This window comes from Nuphar pumila, chromosome 1 (genome assembly GCF_984573655.1).
Source record: "Nuphar pumila chromosome 1, dmNupPumi1.hap1.1, whole genome shotgun sequence".
Classification (NCBI taxonomy): Eukaryota; Viridiplantae; Streptophyta; class Magnoliopsida; order Nymphaeales; family Nymphaeaceae; genus Nuphar; species Nuphar pumila.
Genome location: NC_143249.1, coordinates 593676 through 613757, shown reverse-complemented (window position 1 = coordinate 613757; position 20082 = coordinate 593676). Strand labels below are relative to the sequence as shown.

At 37.4% G+C, this 20082-nt stretch overlaps 1 protein-coding gene across 1 annotated transcript in view; it reads right to left on the bottom strand.

Annotated features, from left to right (window-relative positions):
* LOC149847617 (HAD-superfamily hydrolase, subfamily IG, 5'-nucleotidase) overlaps positions 1 to 20082 on the bottom strand; it is a 161339-nt gene that overhangs the window by 15175 nt on the left and 126082 nt on the right. Inside the window, exons 13-15 of the mRNA XM_090002159.1 lie at positions 11295 to 11365; positions 3975 to 4035; positions 3367 to 3426 (exon numbers count right to left, since the gene is read on the bottom strand). Of these exons, the coding sequence (XP_089858285.1) occupies positions 3367 to 3426; positions 3975 to 4035; positions 11295 to 11365 (192 nt within the window). The remainder of the gene's footprint in view (positions 1 to 3366; positions 3427 to 3974; positions 4036 to 11294; positions 11366 to 20082) is intronic.

The following is a 20082-nucleotide window of genomic DNA, read 5'->3' as shown; positions in this document are numbered from 1 at the left end:
TAGGATATGCTGAAAACCAGAAAGGTTATAGATATTTTGACTTCAAAAATAATAAACTATATGTGTCTAGAAATGTTTCCTTTCTTGAAAAGGAGAGCTTCTTTGATTTTAGAAAATTAAAAGACGTCACTGAGTACTCCTTTTTGCTAGATCTAACATCAACATCTGATGAATATGACATTGACTGTAACTTTGATGATGATCAAAGAATTATTGATCTTAATGTTGAAAATGAATAAATTCATAGAGATACTAGTATTCAATATTCCAGGCGACAAGAGTCTAATCCTCCATGTGCACTTGAGAAATATTCTAACATTCCAACTAGACAATCATCCCGAATCTCGAGGCCTCCAGGAAAGTTTGTATCATACGAGTCTTTCTCACCCACATATAGGGCAGTTATTGCATTAATTCACTCATATGAAGAACCATCCACATATTTTCAAGCAAAAAATGATATCAAATGGATAGAAGCCATGAAAGCTGAATTAGATGCACTTGAAAAGGCTTCTACATGGAATATTCAAGATCTTCCTCCAGGGAAGAAAACTATAGGATGTCGATGGGTTTATAAAATTAAAACCAAGAGTGATTGTACTCTTGAAAGATATAAAGCCCGTTTAGTAGCCAAAGGTTATGCCCAAGAATATGGGATTGATTATGAAGAAACCTTTGCTCCGGTGGCTCGTATGACTACTGTCCGAACCTTAATTGCTTTAGCTTCTATCAAAAAATGGTCTATTTTTCAAATGGATGTCAAAAATGTTTTTTTAAATGGAAAGCTAGTTGAAGAAGTATATATGGAACCCCCTCCTGGTCTAAGCATTCCTAAGGGTAAAGTCCTTCGCTTAAAAAAAGCTCTTTATGGACTTAAACAAGCACCAAAAGCTTGGTATGATAGGTTTAGTCGTGTTATGATTGATATTGGTTTTCAATTCTGTTTAACTGACACTGCTTTGTTTATTAAGAATTCTGATGCAGGGATCATTGTGCTTCTTCTCTATGTGGATGATATGATTATCACCGGAAGCGATAAACAGGGAGTTGAAACAATCAAAACACTTCTTAAATCTCATTTTGAAATGACTGATTTAGGCTTGTTGAGATATTTTTTAGGCATTGAAGTTGCTTATTCTCCTAGAGGATATTTATTATCTCAAACTAAATTTGCTTTTGATATTGTTTTCAGGTCTGGTATTACTGATGATAAGAAAGTTGACACTCCAGAAGTTGTTAATGTTAAAATGAAGATTGATGATGGAGAACTTCTTGCAGACCCTACTCCTTACAGACAATTTGTCGAGGCACTTTCTTATCTATCCATTACCCGACCAGATATAGCACATGCTGGTCATACAACAAGTCAATTTCAACATGCTCCTACTTTTTTTCATATGGGAGCAGTCATGCGTATTATCAGATACATCAAGTCCTCTCTTTCACGAGGACTTTTCTTATCTTCCTCCTCTTCTCTTGATTTAATTGCATATACTGATGCTGATTGGGGAGGTGATCCTAATAACAGACACTCAACCACTGGCTTTTGTGTCTTTTTAGGGGAATCATTGATCTCGTTGAGGTGTAAAAAGCAGCAGAAGGTATCTCTCTCATCCACCGAAGTTGAATACAGAGCCATGGCAACCACAACCATGGAAGTAGTTTGGCTCCGACGACTGCTTGCTGACATGGGAGCTGAAGCAACAAAGGCTTCACAAATGTGTTGTGACAACAAAAGTGCGATCTACATTGCCAGTAACAGAACATTCCACGAACGCACCAAACACATCGAAATGGATTGTCACTATGTCAGAGAGGAATATCTACACAGGATAATTGATCTGCCATATGTCACTTCAGAATATCAGTTAGCATACTTCTTTACAAAGCCTCTCGCTGCTCCCCGATTTCACTTTCTCTTAGACAAACTTTCGCTCATTGTACCGTAAGTTTGAGGGGGAGTGTTAAAATATAAAACTGTACATATATGTATATATAATAATATTATATATATATATATACATTTTTCATTTCTTTCTTTTCTGTAATTTTTTTTCTTTATTTTTATTTTTTGTCTTTATGTCATCTAGTTCAGTTTGAACTAGAATGACTGTTGCTAGTCAAGTCCTGTCCAGACTTGACTAGCAATAGAGCTGCTCTTAATAGAGTTGTTGGACTGACACAGTCCAACAACTCTTAATAGAGCTGTTGGACTGACACATTCCAACAACTCTAAATAGAGTTGTTGGACTGTGTCCAACAGCTCTATTGAGTCCTCTTTCAGCTGTGTATATAAAGGGGTGCAGCCCCTCTTGTATTTTATTCCAATGCTTCTTAAGCAATTGGTTTTTCATATCAATAAAGAATACATTTTTATTTTCTTTCCAGTTATACCCTTTTTAAGGGTTATGCTTTAGTGTCATTCTTGACACTTGCCCTTGTTAATCTAAGCTCGTGTTTCGAAGATCCCCATTTCATTTCATTGCTTTCATCTCTTCGTCTCTCTCTCTCTCTCTCTCAACGCAGGTACGGGTGGATTTCTAACAATAGGATCATCCAAGAAAATTCAAGAGTCAAAAATATCAGATCACTACACTTCAGAATTTGTAGCAGATATAAGGATATTTTCTTTAAGATTGTTGAAATCATTAGCTGACATAGCAAAAATGAGAAGAGATAAGGAAACACCAACAAAATAGCATGCATAGCAATTCCAAAAGAATTGTTGAACAGACTCCAGATTGTTTTACCAAAGGTTCTCATGAAATGAAATAAAAGAAAAGGGTGAACCAAAATTTAATTGAACAAAAAGGAATAAAAAGAAAATTGAAACAACACAAAGATATGAAGGAAATATCTAAATGCTCCTGAATTACAAGGAATATGCAACACTATCTTAATTGAAGAACAAAGCAAGGTAGGGGCTCCACCCAAGTCCCCTGACATCTCCTAGTGGGATTTGAACCCAAGATCCCTTGTTTAAAATTGCCTCTCTAAAACCAACTATCATATTTGGCCTGAAACAAAGCAAGTTTTAGTTTCTAGGAATCTCAAGAAAATCCTACATATAAGACACGGGTATGCAAAATTAACTCATTCTAGCTTTCTCAACAGATTTTACAACATAATACCTATTGGGCCAAGCTCCACAACATACACATATTTGACTTGTTTATCTACCTTAACTTATGGGCCTCAGGTTTGAATCCTATTGGAAGGCATCCTAGATAATCTTCATAACATCCAAAAAGAAAAAGAAGACTTATTTTATCATGGGTAGTGGCTGATTCATATAAAGCTATCAAGGAGCACCTAGGATGCCATTTAGTAGTTCACAATCTTCATATCAAACGCAATTGGAAGTACCTTTTGGTGACATTCACGTTGAGCTTGTTGATGAAGAAGACGCACTTGCTCCCTTTGGGACTGTCATTTTTGCAAGATATTTATTAATAGAAATTCTGAAAGATAAGGACAAAGGAAATGACAAAAAATAAACAGCTTGCAACTAAACAAAGTGAAGCAGACAAATAGAAGAAGCTAGACATAAGGCAGAAGATGCCAATGAACATCTGAAGTCTGACTAACAACAATATATTAAAAAGGTGTGCCATGTAGCCATAACATTGTGCACAAAATTTTAGCTTAGATCTTGCAATTGGTGTTTGGTTTGTTTCCAATTTTTAATATAATATAACTACTACAAATCCATGTTTTACCAAGTTAGAAAATGGACATTTATGTAGTTTGTACAAGGAAAACAACTCGACATCCTGAAGTATCATTATGGAAAGCTCATATCAATGGCATCCTAAGCTGTGTTGTACCCAAAGATCCGCTGCCCAATACACTGTTTTCAAATAACATTGGTTTTGCAAATACATGCATGTAGAAAGGGTAAGTGATGCATGAGTGCAGGCAAAATCATAAAGACAAAAGTTGACTGGAACAACAGTGACAAACTAAAGCCCCACCTGCAAAGCATTAAGCTCCACGTTCAATGCACTCTTATCTCCATAAACAAAATCCTTAAATCTGCACAATCAAGAATTAACAACATGAACCCCATTATCAGGTTAACTGAGGTCCAAATGTAAAGATCAATACATGATGTTTGCAATCTAAAAATATCGTATTAGAAGACATGTAAAAACATCCATATTTATCATGAAAGAAGTTAAATTTTCAATGAAAATGACCAACAATCATTACATCTTAAAGAAGATTTTCTTTAAGCAGTCTCTTTGAATTTTACTTATCAGCGGTGATATGGTTAATTTCGTAAAAGACCAAAGCAAACAAAGTTTTCGAAAACACAGTCATTTCATCTCACCACCAACTATGTAGGATATTGAACAAGCATAATACTAGGCATCTGGTGTCAGTTCAGAGTTGTGATCTGGTGTCAGTTCAGAGTTGTGAAGAAACATAATGTATCCTTTTTGTATATATATATATATATTGTTTAATTGTACATATACATATTTATGTATATATTTCTATTATAATGTATATTATATATATCTATTGTAATTAAATATATATAATATACATTTGGGGACCAAGTCAAACTAGTTGACTTGATCCCAACAGCTAGAATTATAGCCCTTGGGAGGTCCCTCTCATTGCTTGAGAGGACTCTCTCTCTCCTCTCTTTCTTCTCTATAAATAGGGGTGGGTGCGTGCTTTGTAAAGAGTGAGAGAGTGATGGATAGTTTAGGCTTATGTCATTACAAGTAACAGTTTATAATATATGTTGTGTCATATTAGTTATTCTTTAGGGGAATTCTTGCCCAGTTTCTTTATGTAAGTCACAGAGTCAATGTCACTAGGTTTTTTTCTATTCATCTTGTAACTAATAGATAAGAAAGGGGGTCAACCCCTATAAAGGATGTAACTCATCATTTTAGAACTAATGAAGTCTCCAGAACTTTTGCCTCTATGCTTTTCTATCTTCTTCTTGTTCTAGCTTGGATACAGTACCAGAGCCATATCTAAGCTCAAAGAAAAGTGAATCTGTTCACAAGAAGGGAAAGAGGCTGCATTCATCATGCCTTGAACCCTGCCTCAGAAGTCGTGCTGGAAAGATGATGTCAGCAGATGCCTGGTACGAAACTTTCATTTTCATTTGATTGAAGAGGGGGTTTGGTAAATCTTGATTTTAGGAGTGCAGCAGGTCCAAGTGTAAACCTGATGATGATGATGATGATGATGATGAAGATTATAATGAAAGAATTGAAGAGTGGAGAAAGGAGAATGCAAAGGTTAAGTCGTAGTTACTAGGCTCAGTGGAACAGAACATTTCTCTCAACATTGTCAAATTTGATGAAGCAAACGAGACATGAAATTATCTTGAGCAGATATATAAGCAATCAAATTAGGCCATTGATATCAGCTTATTCAGGACCTCAGGGCATTGAGACATAAGAATGAATCTATATAGGTTTCTTTGATGAAGTTCTATCAATTGTGGGATGCTCTCACTCCCATGCTACCATGATATGTACTATGTAGTCAAAACGCTAGGCAGTGCCTAGTCGGTATAATCAGAGAGGAGGACTGAGATTGGTCATAGGAAGGAAGATCTTTACTACCAAGACTGGCTGGAGTTGAGTAGACAGAAGAGACTTAAAGGAGGTCTAAGAGCGGCTGTATTGGACGAGTCAATTTTATGGCACTAAAGACTGTGCCATATCTTCAGTTATAGGTTGCAGTATCTATTGTCTTTGGATAGCTTTGGAGGGGTATGGAGTGTCCTTATCTAGCTATGTAAAGGAATGTGAATGCTATAGGTTGGTTAAGGGTCGTGCACTCCCTTTTGGATCTATGTTAGTAGAGTTAGCCAAAGTTTTTGATCTAGATCATTCCATTGTTTGGAGACCTTCATCTGTTTTATCTAAGGGAGGTTCTTCTTAGTTTGTTATTTTTAGAAATGATTGTACTCGATATACATGGATTTACCTTTTGAGAAATAGAAGTGAATTTTCTGATATCTTTAAAAAAAATTGTGTTATGGTTGAGACTCAATTTACTGTCAAAATTTAAATTCAGCATTCAAATTCAGGGAGGAACATATTGGTTGTGTTCCAAAAAATTTTGCAGGAAAACTGAATTGTCCACCAGAAAAATTTCTCTTATACACCGAAGCGGAATGGAGTGGCCAAGAGAAAAACAAGCACATGCTAGAAGAGACCACAAAAGCACCTTATTTAGAGCCATGAGCCCAAGATTTGTTGAGCTGAAGCAGTAAATATGGCAATCTACTTGATAAATGATATGCCATCAGGAGTCTTAGGAGGCAACTTCTCCTTTTCCAAAATTTGTATAATGAGGTCCTTGATTGTAAGTCATTGAAGGTGTTCGAATGTGCCTGTTATATGTTATTGCTAGAAATGCATAGGGATAAACTTTCTCCTTGTACTGTGAAATGTTTCTTTTTGGGTTTTTCTGATGGATAAAAGGGATACAAATATTTTTATCCTATTGGTAGAAAAATATGGGGTTTCTAGGCATGTGGTCTTTCTTGAGCATATCCTATATTTTAATTAACATGAAAAGGTAAAGGTAGATGAGACTGAATTTTCATTTTTGATGTCATTCCCTACGTGGGAAGATAAAGTTAAGGAAGCTACTTGTCAGAAGGAAACCAATTTCCTGCAAGTGTAATGGAATAGGGAAAGGGCCCACACACCTCACAAGAGGCACAAATACAAGCCACTATGGGCACAAACACAAGAGCCACTAAGGGCCAAAGAGAGCACACACAAACACTCTTAAAAAATAATATTTTATTAATAAACAAATGCACAAAGAATGCATACTATTACAAGGGATTTAATTCCATTTAAATACAAGAGAGAGAGAAGATCTAGCCATTAGAGCATCCTAACGGCTGCAATAACTAGCCGTTAGGTAGCTAGCCCAAATGAATGACAAAAATGCCCTTTGAAGGGCATTAAAAGTACAAAAAAGTAAAATAAAAGAAATAAAAAATATATTTTTATCCTAAATACACTTTACTATATATATATATATATATATATGATGTGACTTATTATATGCTTGTCACCACCTGTGATGATCATATCATCAATATAAAGTAGTAGAATCACCATAACATGATTTAAATCTCAATTGAGCTATTACACTACTGAATCGATCATACCAGGCCTTAAGAGCTTGCTTCAAGCCATACAAGGCTTTACGAAAGCAAAGAACCTTTTCATGTGCCAACTCCAATCCTGGAGGGGCTCCATATCTATGTTGTCAAAAGCGCTAGGCGGGGCTAGTCGGTGAACCTTCGAAAATAGTGTCAGGGATTATATGGTTTGCTGCATCATCTTGCTCTTCAGTGTCAGGGACTATATAGTTTGGTGCATCATCTTGCTCTTCAGTGTCAGGGACAATCTCTAATGAAGGTGGATTTGGCTTTTCAGCTACAACCCTTGTCATTGTTAAATCTAATGACAAGGGTAACAAAAAAATGTTCAATATACACACAAACAATCAAAACAAAATAGTTAAAAGTTAGTGGCAAATTCACACATATAAACACATACACACAATTTACTATTCGAAAAAAGTTGTAACATTACATTCTCAGACTTGTAACATGTCAACAAAAAATATACAAAAAGTATCATCACCATCAAAGACCAAAATCAACATTACAACAACTACGCCTTCATCCCAAAACAATTGGGGTCGGCGATATGAACCAAAAAAGAAAATCATTCCGGGTCTTCCACATGAATCCTTCTCCTCCAATCATTTTTATCCAATGCCATGTCCTCGGTGAGGTTCAAAGCATTCATATCCTTTCCTATCATCTCTATCCAAGTCTTCTTAGGCCTACCCCGACCTCTTTTAACTAATACATTTTCCCATTTCTCCATCCTTCTAACTGGAGCATCATTAGGCCTTCGCCGAATATGTTCAAACCACCGTAAACGATTCTCTCTCATCTTATTTTAAATGGATGCAACGCCTACCTTCTTACGTATCTCCTCATTTCGAATCTTATTTTTTATTGTATTTCCACACATCCATCTAAGCATACGCATCTCAGCTACACTCATTTTTTGAATATGATGTCTCTTGGTAGCCCAACATTCCGTACCATATAGTAAAGCGGGCCTAATTGTCGTCCTATAAAACTTTCCCTTCAACCGCAATGGCATTCTACAATCGCACAACACTTCAGTTGCACTTTTCCATTTCATCCACCCAACCTTTATCCTATGATTTACATCTCCATCAATTTCTCCATACTTTTGAATGATAGATCCCAAATATTTGAAACAGTCATCCACCGGTAATTCTTGCTCACCAAGCTTCACTACACTCCCATCACTACTTCGTTGCTTACTAAACCGCCATTCTATATATTCTATCTTACTCTTACTCAACTTAAAACCTCTTGCTTCCAATGTTTGTCTCCATAATTCTAACTTAGCATTAACCCCGACTCTAGACTCATCAATCAAAACAATATCATCAGCAAACAACATACACCACGACACGTTTTCTTGAATTGATCTTGTAAGCTCATCCATAACTATAGCAAATAGGAAATGGCTTAATGCAGATCCTTGATGTAACCCAACCGTTATAGGAAAATTGATTGTCTTTCCTCCACAAGTGCGAACATTGGTTACTAGTCCTTCGTATATATCTTTAATTATACTAATGTACTTGAGAGAAACACCTTTCTTCATCATTGTCCACCAGAGAACATTTCTAGGTACTCTATCGTATGCCTTCTCCAAATCAATAAAAACCATATGCAAATATTTGTTCATCTCTCTATATCTCTCAATAAGTTGTCTAAGAATTGATTCTCCGATATCATGACAACCTTCCTCAACCTATACTCAATCACCCTCTCCCAAAGTTTCATAGTATGACTCATGAGTTTTATACCACGATAGTTTGTGCAATCTTGTATATCATCCTTATTCTTATATAGATGCACCAAAGTACTCTTCCTCCACTCATTAGGCATCTTATTTGACTTTGGAGGCTCCACTTGGGATAGACAGTCTACTACTAGATTTTGTGTTTTTCTTGGCAAATCTTTAATTTCCTAAAAAAGTAAAAAGCAAGAGAGAGTTGCACTTTTCACTATTGAAGCAGAATATAGAGCCATGGATCAATTAACGGCTAAAATTGTGTAGATTACATGGTTATTGGAAGTGCTTGGGGTAAGCATAAATTATAGTAACTAGGGGTGTCAACAGGTCGGGTTTGGATCGGACCCACATGGAACCCGACTTGGACCAGATTTTTGGGTATGGTATCGGGTCCGTACCCGGGTCTAATCGGGTCCACTATAAAAAACCATACTTGGACCTGATAAGAACTCCATGAACCAAACCCAGACCATAACCAGTAAAACATTATTTTTATCATTTTTACATTGAAAAATTATGGGTCTTAATCAGAACTTGGGTCGGGTATAAAATTTCACAAACTATACCCGGATCCATGTATTAATCAGACCTTTGGGTCCGGACCTGGGTCTTAATCGGGTCTTCTTATTTATCACCATACCCAGACCCTATAGGGTTTGGTTTGGGTCAGGTCCGAGTAAACCAGGCCCATTGACACCCCTAATAGTAACCCCTTGTACTAGGACAATCAAAGTGTCATTCATACAACAAATAAATCTGGAGTTTTATGAAAGAACTAAGCATAGAAAGATAGTTTTTCATTTTACAAGGAGAACATATCAAGATGGCATGATCTCACTCAAACACATTGGAACAAAAGAACAAGTTGCTGATTTGTTTAAAAAACGTTTGCCCCTTCTCACTTTAAGACATTCCTCTCCAAAGTAGGGATGATTCCTCTTGCATCATCCAAAGTCTGAGGGGAAGTGTGAAGAAATGTATTAATAGTGTATAATATTTAGTGTCATATGTCCAGGTTCTAATGTCATATTCTATTTTCATGTTACAAGGGGAAAATTGTAACTCAAAGGGGTTAACCCTTATATGGCTGTAACTTTTCCCTAATTCAGTATGGTGTTAGCCTCATATTGTTCCTTTTGCTTCCACATAGAAAAGATCTGGAAAGGACCTGATCCAACTTAAGAGAAGTGGCCAATAAAAAATGAACCATAGAAACAACTAGAAAAGATTTAATCTAATTTGAGAATGGTAGTCTAGTCAAATTAGCATAGTTAACAAGCTTTAAAAGTGGTCAATCAAAAACCATAAACCAGAGTCCTGCATCAATGGTGATTACCTATGTCACATGGGTATGCTGGGTGGGCTCCCAAACCCAAGTCAACATGGCATGATACTGGTGCGGGTGTACGCATACCCATGTGACATAGGTAATCACCATATATATATATATAGGTTTAACCTTGACCAACCAGAAGCAGGAGAAAAAGAAACAGGAGAGGAAGAAGAAAAAGAAGAGAAAGAGGAAAAGGAAGAAGGAAAAGAAGGTGGTGAGAGAGAGGGGGGAGGAGTACCTGCTTCCTTCTCTTCTTTCTCCTTCTTTGTGTGTGTGTGAGAGAGAGAGGGGGGGGGGGGGGGGTCCTACCTGCTCCCCTCCCACCTTCTTCTTTTCCGTCCCCTTCTCTTTTTATATAAAAAAAGGTATGGGTTGGGTTTGGATTATAACCCAACCTAAACCCATATGTTATATAAAGGGCATTTTGCGAAATAGTTCCTGCCTTATTAACCATTTGCAAAATAGTCCCTGCCTTATCAGACTTTGCAAATCGGTCCCCACCTTTTACACCGTTAGTGCAAAATAGTCCGGTTAGGTTGGCATCAAGTTAACCACCGTTAGGCATTGACCATGGTTGTATATTAACAAACATGAACATTATACCCTCTGGAATATGTTCATTTTTTAAAATCAGTTCCTGCTTTATTTGTTTTTTGCAAAACGGTCCTCAATGCTCAAGGAGTAATTTGTAAGGGTTAATGAAAAAGCCAGTACCAATTTGCAAAATCTTATAAGGCAGGGACTATGTTGCAAAAACCTTTATATAAAATATAACATAAAGGTTTGAATTAGCTTGTTATCTAAACCCAAACCTATATGCTACATTTTTTATATATATATATATATATATATAACCATGTACGTCATACCTGTATCAGAACCCGCGCCCTGTACCCATGTGGCATAGGTGATTACTATGAAGTGCGTTTTCAAGGAAAAACAAAAGAAAAAAGCTACATATATATTCATCGATGCACCAGAATAAAAGAGTGCTCCAAAAGTCTATAAACTGGAAGCAACAAGATATGCATTTGAATGGTGTATTTTACCTGAGTGACCAGCTCAAGTGGTGTATCTTATCTTCAATGAGATCACGATCTTTCCGTAACAAACGCAGTTCCTGCCGAAGAAAATAGTAGGGCAAAACCAACATACTTTTTCATATCAATATTTGAAATGCCAAAGAAGAACAAAAAGCCCCATATAATGGAATTCTAAGACCAAACTGCAAAATAATGTCATTAGACATACTACATACTGGCTAAGTAACAGAAAAAATAATTCACACATACAGATTGTATAGAGTGGCAGAAGCTCAGTTAAGCCTAGAAAAATGATTAAGTATCCAAACATCTAGAAAACCTAGATTAAATTAGATATATGTTTAATCAAACAAAAAGAAACTCCAACAAGACTTTCAGAAAAGCAGAAATAGTAAACAAAACTTAATACAACATTGTTCAGCCATAAGACAACAGGGGTACTTTGGACTTTTCTCACAGGGGCATCCCATATTATGATTCTATTGCAATTTGTATTGTTCGGTCATGTGTTTTAGCTATTGCTAGTATAGTATCAAGCCAAGAAGAAGGTACACCAAAAGGATGAGAGGCAACAATGCAAAGAAACTTTACTGATTCACAAAATGAATGGTTACAACAATATAAGGGGATCAATCCCTTTATAACATTACAAGACAAAAATAGTTGATCTACAGAAAAGACAATATAATAATACTCGTATAAATAATGGTACGTACATAAAAAGGGGTAGCACATATTTACACTTCTCAACACTCCTCAAACTTGAGATGATGCAAGTGGAATCATCCCAAGTTTGGAAAGGAATGACCGAAAGTGTAATGAGACAAGGCTCTTAGTAAATATGTCTGCAACTTGCTCTTTTGAGCCCACATGCACCAAAGATATAATTTCATCTTTATATGCCTTCCTAGTAAAGTGGCAATCTATCTCAATATGCTTTGCCCTCTCATGGAACTTCGGATTCTTTGCAATGTAAAAGGCACTCATATGTCACTATAGTCACAAATATAAGCAATATTTTGAAAATATATCAAAAATATCGCTATAAATTTGTAAAACAATATTAAAGGAAAAATCTCATGATATTTTGAAAATATAAAAAAAATTATATAAATATAAATATAAATATATATATATATATATCAATAATAGTACGATATTATTGTGATAATATCATCACATTATCAAATTTTTTTACTTTGTTACATTTTTCTATATCTTAAATATGTTTTTTATTTTTATTTTATAATTTTTACTTATTTCTTTTATTATATGGGTATTTTATTATCTAAACATGTTATTTTCTTATTTATTTCTACTTTTTTTCAATTTTTAAGTGTCAAGATTTTAAAGAGATTTATCAACTAAATCTATATTATTGCAAGAAATTTCTTAGTTGAGATATAGCGGAGATCGATATTTGTGACTATGATTGTCACTATATAAGAAGGTTCCTCCACAAACTGAAACACCTAACTCGCCTAGAGGCCATCTAATCCATATAATCCCAGTTGTAACCTAAGCCATGGCTCTATACTCTTCCTTTGCAATGGATAATGTGACTCACTGCTGCTTTTGGCTCTTCCACGATATTAGAGAGCTCCTAATTTTCAAACTTTGCATCACAAGAGGCTCTAAGATATGAGGTGGACTATGAGAAAAACATCCCAAAATACATAGTATCCCTCATATATTTGATGATTCTAAGAACAACAAGGTGAACTGATCTGAAAGAGCTCATGAATTGGCTGACCACATGAACTGCATAAGTGATATCAAGCCTCGATATCATTAAGTATATCAAACTTCCAACCAGTTGCCTGCATACAACTGGATCCTTAAGCACGACCCCATTTGTGGTTCTGAGTTTTACATTTGCTTCCATAGGAGAACTAACCTTATTGGAATCCTCTACTAGCATCCTTTACAATCAAATCAGTTGCATAATTATGTTGAGATAAGTAAATTCCAATTTTGAATACGTAACTTCTAGACCCAGAAAATATTTCAACTTTCCTAGGTCCTTATCTCAAATATGCTAGCCAAACTCCTTTTGATATTTTCTACCATCTACAAATCATCACTTATGATGATCATATCATCCACATAGAGAAGCAATACACATCTCCCCTTAGAGGAAGAGGGGCAGGATCATAATAACTCTGCTCAAATCCAAGAAACTTGTTACGGTCTAAAATCTAGAGAAATCATTCAATTCATGTTTCAGGATCCAAAAGCCACCTCATCCAGTCAACAGGGATTTTCCAAGTCAAAGTGAGGCCCAAGGAAGTGATGTGGCAACTTATGTGGATCCTCCTAAAAGAAAAGTCAATGGACACATATCTACACCAGAGAGAAGGAGAAGGAAGGCTAGTGGGACCCATAGGGGGCACCAACTTGGAAGGAGGAGAGAAACTCAAGCTAGTGAGGCCCATAGTGGGCCAACTTGGAAGGCAAAGAAGAAAGCAAACAAGGGGGATGTCTCCCCCTCTTTCCCAACTTTCAAAAAGGTAGGGTGGCACGTCCCACCCTCCTTCCTACTTTCTACACTTTCCCAAAAAGTGTGCAAGGGTCCAGCCTAGGTAGGTTTCCTATTTTTGAATTATGCTTTTGGTATGTTTTAGATCTAGTTAGGATCCGATTAAAGAAGGACCCCAATCAATCCAACCGACCCCCTTCCTAGTTTAGTTTTGATTGTCAGTTAGGTCCTAGTTTTGGTGGTTAGAGGGTGTATGGGGCAAATGTGTTAGATTTACTTTTTGGATTGGAGTTGGACCCAGACCCAAACCAAGCACTATAAATAGAGGTCTGGGGTCTCCTTGTTTCAGTTTATGACATTTTATGGAATAAACTTGTGAGTTGAGTTTCTTTCTCTTCTCTTCTCTTCTCTTCTCTTCCTCCCTCTCATTCTCTCTTCCTGGACGTCCCTCTCTATAGACGTCTCTCTCTCCCCTCTGACGTCCCTACCTCTCTGATGTCCTCTCTTCTCTTCTTTCTCCTAGGTTTTTCCTTGGACCAGGCCTGATGACCCATCCCAATCTGGTCCAAAGGTTTGTCCCTAGCTCTTCCATATCGCTACCTAGTCCTCCATAGAGGTCTTCGAGGCGAGGATCCCCGACCATGGTTCTGCTGGTCCTTCTCTTCATCTTCACCCCCTGGTTCATGTGAAGACCAGGCCTCCATTAGCTGGTTGGTCATCCCTTTCGAAGAGTCCAATCTCTTCTGTCATCCAACGAGTGTGGTCTTGTTCTCTGGCAATCTGGTCGATGTTTCCTCGTTGCAGATCAAGTGTCAATGCTCCAGATCGTGGGAGACATCTTCCCACCCTGTTGCAGACTTGTAAGTGGTCTCCAACGCCTGATCCTAGCCTTGTTAAGCCTTTACCCATTTCTCAAAACCCAAAGACTGAAACTGCTTCTACCGAAAACCTGATCCACCAGGTGGGCATATCTGACATCTCCACTGAACTTAGATGACAACCCTTAGATTGCACTCCCCAAAACGACTTTACTGATTAGGAAACCTCGTGCGGTTTTGACCGTTCAACCTCACCAGCCCACACCGACGCCTTGCCTACAATCACAGACCTTTGGAACGTGTACCAAACCTCTGCATGCATCCCAAGGCAGCCTAGGAACCCATAGACCAAGTTCCCAAAGTGCAGAACCTATAAACATACCCATACTTCTCATTGAGCCCAAACCGTCCATAACAGGCTATCCGACTTTACCTAAACCAACTGAATCCCTTCTTTCGTAATCCCATGAATACCTCAGCCTCTTCCCCACCACACCCGCAAGGGTGCATACCCCAAGGCCCATAACCCACAAGTCCAGGCCTAGGTCCAACTGCGGGACTTCGATTAAAGTGTCGTTCGTTGCACTCTGGTCCTAACAATCGAGCTCAATTTTGATTTCATCTTCGATGCATCCAACACAAACTCGAATTTTCAAGAGGGTGCAACAAAACTTGACGACTGAACTAAACTTTATAAACTATGCTCTTGGTGCTTGTTTAATCCCATACAAGGCTCTTCTCAACCTACACCCTCTACCCTCTGCATCAATATAACCTTGAAGCAATTCCATGTACACTTCAATGAAATCACCATTCAATAAGACATTTTTCACATCCAATTACCACATATTTCATTGCCTTATAGTAGCCACAACAAGAAGAATCCTTGTAGTGGTTATATGTGCCACAAGAGTAAAAATCTCTGCAAAGCCAATCTCAAATTGTTGTTATGCACCTTGACTATCAATCTTGCTTTATACCTTTCAATAAATCCATATGCTCTAGTCTTAATCTTGTAGACCTATTTGCACCCTACTACAATCTTTCCAGGTGAGCTTCAAAAGATCTCATGCATGCATCCTCTCCAGAGCATTTAACTCTTCAACCACAACATGCTATCACTCCTCTTTAGAAGCTGCTTATGAGTAGGAACTAGGCTCAACTGTAAAACCCAAAATATATATATATATATATATATATATACTTGGATTCGGATCAGATTCGGACCCAGACCGGACCCAGACCGGACCCAGACCCAATGGAGGCACCGCCTCCCTCGCGCCTTCTAAAGACAGCGAGGCAGGGGGGGGGGGGGGGGGGGAGGGGTTCAAATACGATACCCCTGAACCCCTCTCCTGCTCTCTCGTTCTCTTTGCACTCTCCCCCTCTCGCACTCTTGTCTCTCTCTCGGTACCCCGACTTCCTCTCCCCTTTCACCCTGCGCCGGCAACCCCACCGCCTTCCCCTCTCGCTCTCCCTCGATTCGCCGGAGCAAGCCCGAGCCGCCCTCGCTTTTGGCCTTCCCCGAACACCGACGGCTCCCTGTCGGCGGCTGCGACCCTAGTGCCATCCCCTCCCTTTTGTTCCAATCAACATCGCCGTCGACAACATCCAAGTACGCACCGACTTCTCCTTTTCCTTTTGTCTCTCTCTCTCTCCCGCTTTCCTTCTTCCTTTCGTCGATCGACAGGGGCAAAAGCCCCTGCCTATTGGTCTGTTACGGCAGGAGATAGTCGTCTGGCAGGGGCTTAAGCCCCTGCCACTTTGCCGACAAGTCGGGAGGGGGTAAAACCCCTGCCGCCTGTAAGAAAGGTTCTGGCAGGGGTCTCGATGCGTGTTAAAATGTAAAACTGTACACATATATATTATATTATTATATATATAAATATAGTTTTCATTTCTTTCTTTTCTGTAATTTTTTTCCTTTATTTTTATTTTTTGTCTTTATGTCATCTAGTTCAGTTTGAACTAGAATGACTGTTGCTAGTCAAGTCCTATCCAGACTTGACTAGCAATAGAGTTGTTGGACTGACACAGTCCAACAACTCTAGAGTTGTTGGACTGTGTCCAACAGCTCTATTGAGTCCTCTTTCAGTTGTGTATATAAAGGGGTGCAGCCCCTCTTGTATTTTATTCCAATGCTTCTTAAGCAATTGGTTTTTCATATCAATAAAGAATACATTTTTATTTTTATTTTGTTTTCAGTTATACCCTTTTTAAGGGTTATGCTTTAGTGTCATTCTTGACACTTGCCCTTGTGAATCTAAGCGCATGTTTCGAATATGCCCATTTCATTTCATGGTATCAGAGCCACGAAAGTACTAAATCTTGAGGAAAAGCTGCATCGGTTTCTGTGCCCATTTGCAAAAGTGTTCGCCACTTGAAGAGAAGTGTTTTATCACTTCATTGGAAAAGATTTCACATCTTGTTGTATTGTTTTTTCTTCTTTCTTTTTCATTTTCCTTCTTGTTTCTCTTCTATCCCTATTCTTTCTCTCTTTGTAATCGATGGATGACAATGATAAAGTCACCATCATGCCTATGAAACTAAGTGATACGAACAATGTAACATGAGCTTCAATCATGAAGCACCATATATGGGGAAAAGGCCTATGGGGGATTATGGATGGTTCTGATTCGGAACCTAAGCTATCTCTTACTAAAAAGAAAGGAGATAAAGAGGTCTCTATCGAAAGAAGAGAAAATCAAGGCTATTGCCTCATACGAGAAGAAATAGAAAGAATGGAGAATATCTCATGCGAAGATAATGTCATGGCTTATCAATAGCGTTGACATTAAAAAATGCCCAAGTCTTGCCAAATTTGATCATGTTGATAAGGCATGGGAATACCTTAAGAATATGTATTCCCTTAAAGATATTGCACACGTGTGCAACCTCCAAGAAAAAGTTTGAATAATGACACAAGGAGACAAAACTATTCGTGAATATTACAATGGGTTGTCCGAACTTTGGAAGGAACTTTCCCTTTTAGAACCAAAGTGGCATTGTGCCGAAGACATCAAGCTTCGTCAGAAACAACTCGATGCTGAACATTTTTACCAGTTTATCACTGGATTAAGGCCGGAATTTGAAACCACTAAATCGGCCATACTTCACCAGAGAAAAATTCCTTCTATTGTTGAAACTATTGAAGAGTTAACAGTGGAAGAAAATCGTCTCCGGAAAGGTTCTTCAAAAATTGAAGATGATTCTGTTTTAGCCGTATCTAGACCAGGGAATCATGTTCGATCATATAGGCCTCCTCACTTTAACCGACAAAATGGTGACTATGATAAGAAGAAAGTTATTTGTCATCACTGTCATGAACCGGGACACTAAAGGCCACAATGTCCCAAACTTAAGGAGCTGAGAGAAAAAAAGAGCTGCAATTGCTGGATCGGAGCCTAAAGATCAGGATGCACCAGTTTCCCTGGCCCAACTAATAGAGATTCTTCAGCCCCTCATCAAAGGTGTTTTTTCCTCATCTGAAGCTTCAACCGGTGCAGCAGCCTTATCCTTTTCTGATCCAGGTAAAATTTCTTGGCTCCTTGACTCTGGTGTATCTTTTCATATGACCCCAAATAATCAAAGTCTATCCAAATGTGTTAAAAATAAAACAAGTGTGTCAAAGGTCTTTACTGTTGATGGGACTTCTCTTGAAATAGAAGAAATAGGAAATTTCAAAAAATTTTATAAAACAAAGAAATTTTCTATTCCAGAAATTAGACATGTTCCTAAATTAAATTTAAATCTTATATCTGTATCTCAAATTTTTTATTACGCGTGTAATATTTCTTTTTCTTCTCATGGTTGTTAGGTATAGGATCGCCAGTAAGGGCAAGCTGATTGGGGAAGGCCATAGAGAAGGAGGACTCTATTACATGGATTTTTTAGAAATGTCGAAAAAAACTTTTTGTTATAATATTCAAAAAATAGAGTTGGAACTGTGGCATAAAAGACTTGACCACCCACATATAGCCAAAATCCAACATTTTCCAAATCTAGGAAAATTTTGTAACTCTAAATCATTTGATTGTAAAGATTGTATTCTCGGCAAAATAAAAAGATTACCATTTTAGAACAGAACCTTTTTCTCTTCAAGACCACTTAAATTAATACACTCGGATGTTTGGGATCCTGCACCAGTAATTTCTAAAGGAGGATTTGTTTACTATATTATTTTTGTCGATGATTTCTCCTGACATACGTGGATTTACTTTCTCAAACATAAGTCTGAAGTATTTTCATACTTTCAAACTTTTCATAATATGGTTAAAAACAAATTTCAAAATGATATTACTATTTTTCGCACAGATTCAGGGAGAGTTTTTATCCACAGATTTTCAAAATTATCTTAAATTGCATGGCATCACACATCAAAGATCTTGTCCTTATACACCTCAACAAAATGGACTGGCAGAATGAAAACATCACGATATTATAGAAATCACTAGGATTTTATTAATAGCAAATCAAGTCCCGAAAGACTTTTGGGCAGAAGCTGCCTTAACTGTCACCTATCTCATTAATAGGATGCCATCTTCTTCATTACAAAATATCACTCCCATTGAAAAACTTATGAACATTTCTCCAGATTACTCTAGACTAAGAATATTTGGGTGCAAATGTTTCATATTTATTGACAAAAATGATAAACTTTCCCCTCGTGTGATTCCTTGTGCCTTTTTAAGATATGCTGAAAAACAGAAAGGTTATAGATGTTTTGACTTAAAAAATAATAGATTATATGTGTCTAGAAATATTTCCTTTCTTGAAAAGGAGAGCTTCTTTGATTTTAGAAAATTAAAAGACGGCACTGAGTACTCCTTTTTGCTAGATCTAACATCAACATTTGATGAATATGACCTTGACTGTAACTTCGATGATGATCAAAGAATTATCGATCTTAATGCTGAAAAAGAAGAAGTTCATAGAGATACTAGTATTCAATATTCCAGGCGACAAGAGTCTAATCCTCCATGTGCACTTGAGAAATATTCTAACATTCCAACTAGACAATCATCCCGAATCTCGAGGCCTCCAGGAAAGTTTGTATCATACGAGTCTTTCTCACCCACATATAGGGCAGTTATTGCATTAATTCACTCATATGAAGAACCATCCACATATTTTCAAGCAAAAAATGATATCAAATGGATAGAAGCCATGAAAGCTGAATTAGATGCACTTGAAAAGGCTTCTACATGGAATATTCAAGATCTTCCTCCAGGGAAGAAAACTATAGGATGTCGATGGGTTTATAAAATTAAAACCAAGAGTGATGGTACTCTTGAAAGATATAAAACCTGTTTAGTAGCCAAATGTTATGCCCAAGAATATGGGATTGATTATGAAGAAACCTTTGCTCCGGTGGCTCGTATAACAACTGTCTGAACCTTAATTGCCTTAGCTTCTATCAAAAAATGGTTTATTTTTCAAATGGATGTCAAAAATGCTTTTTTAAATGGAAAGCTAGTTGAAGAAGTATACATGGAAC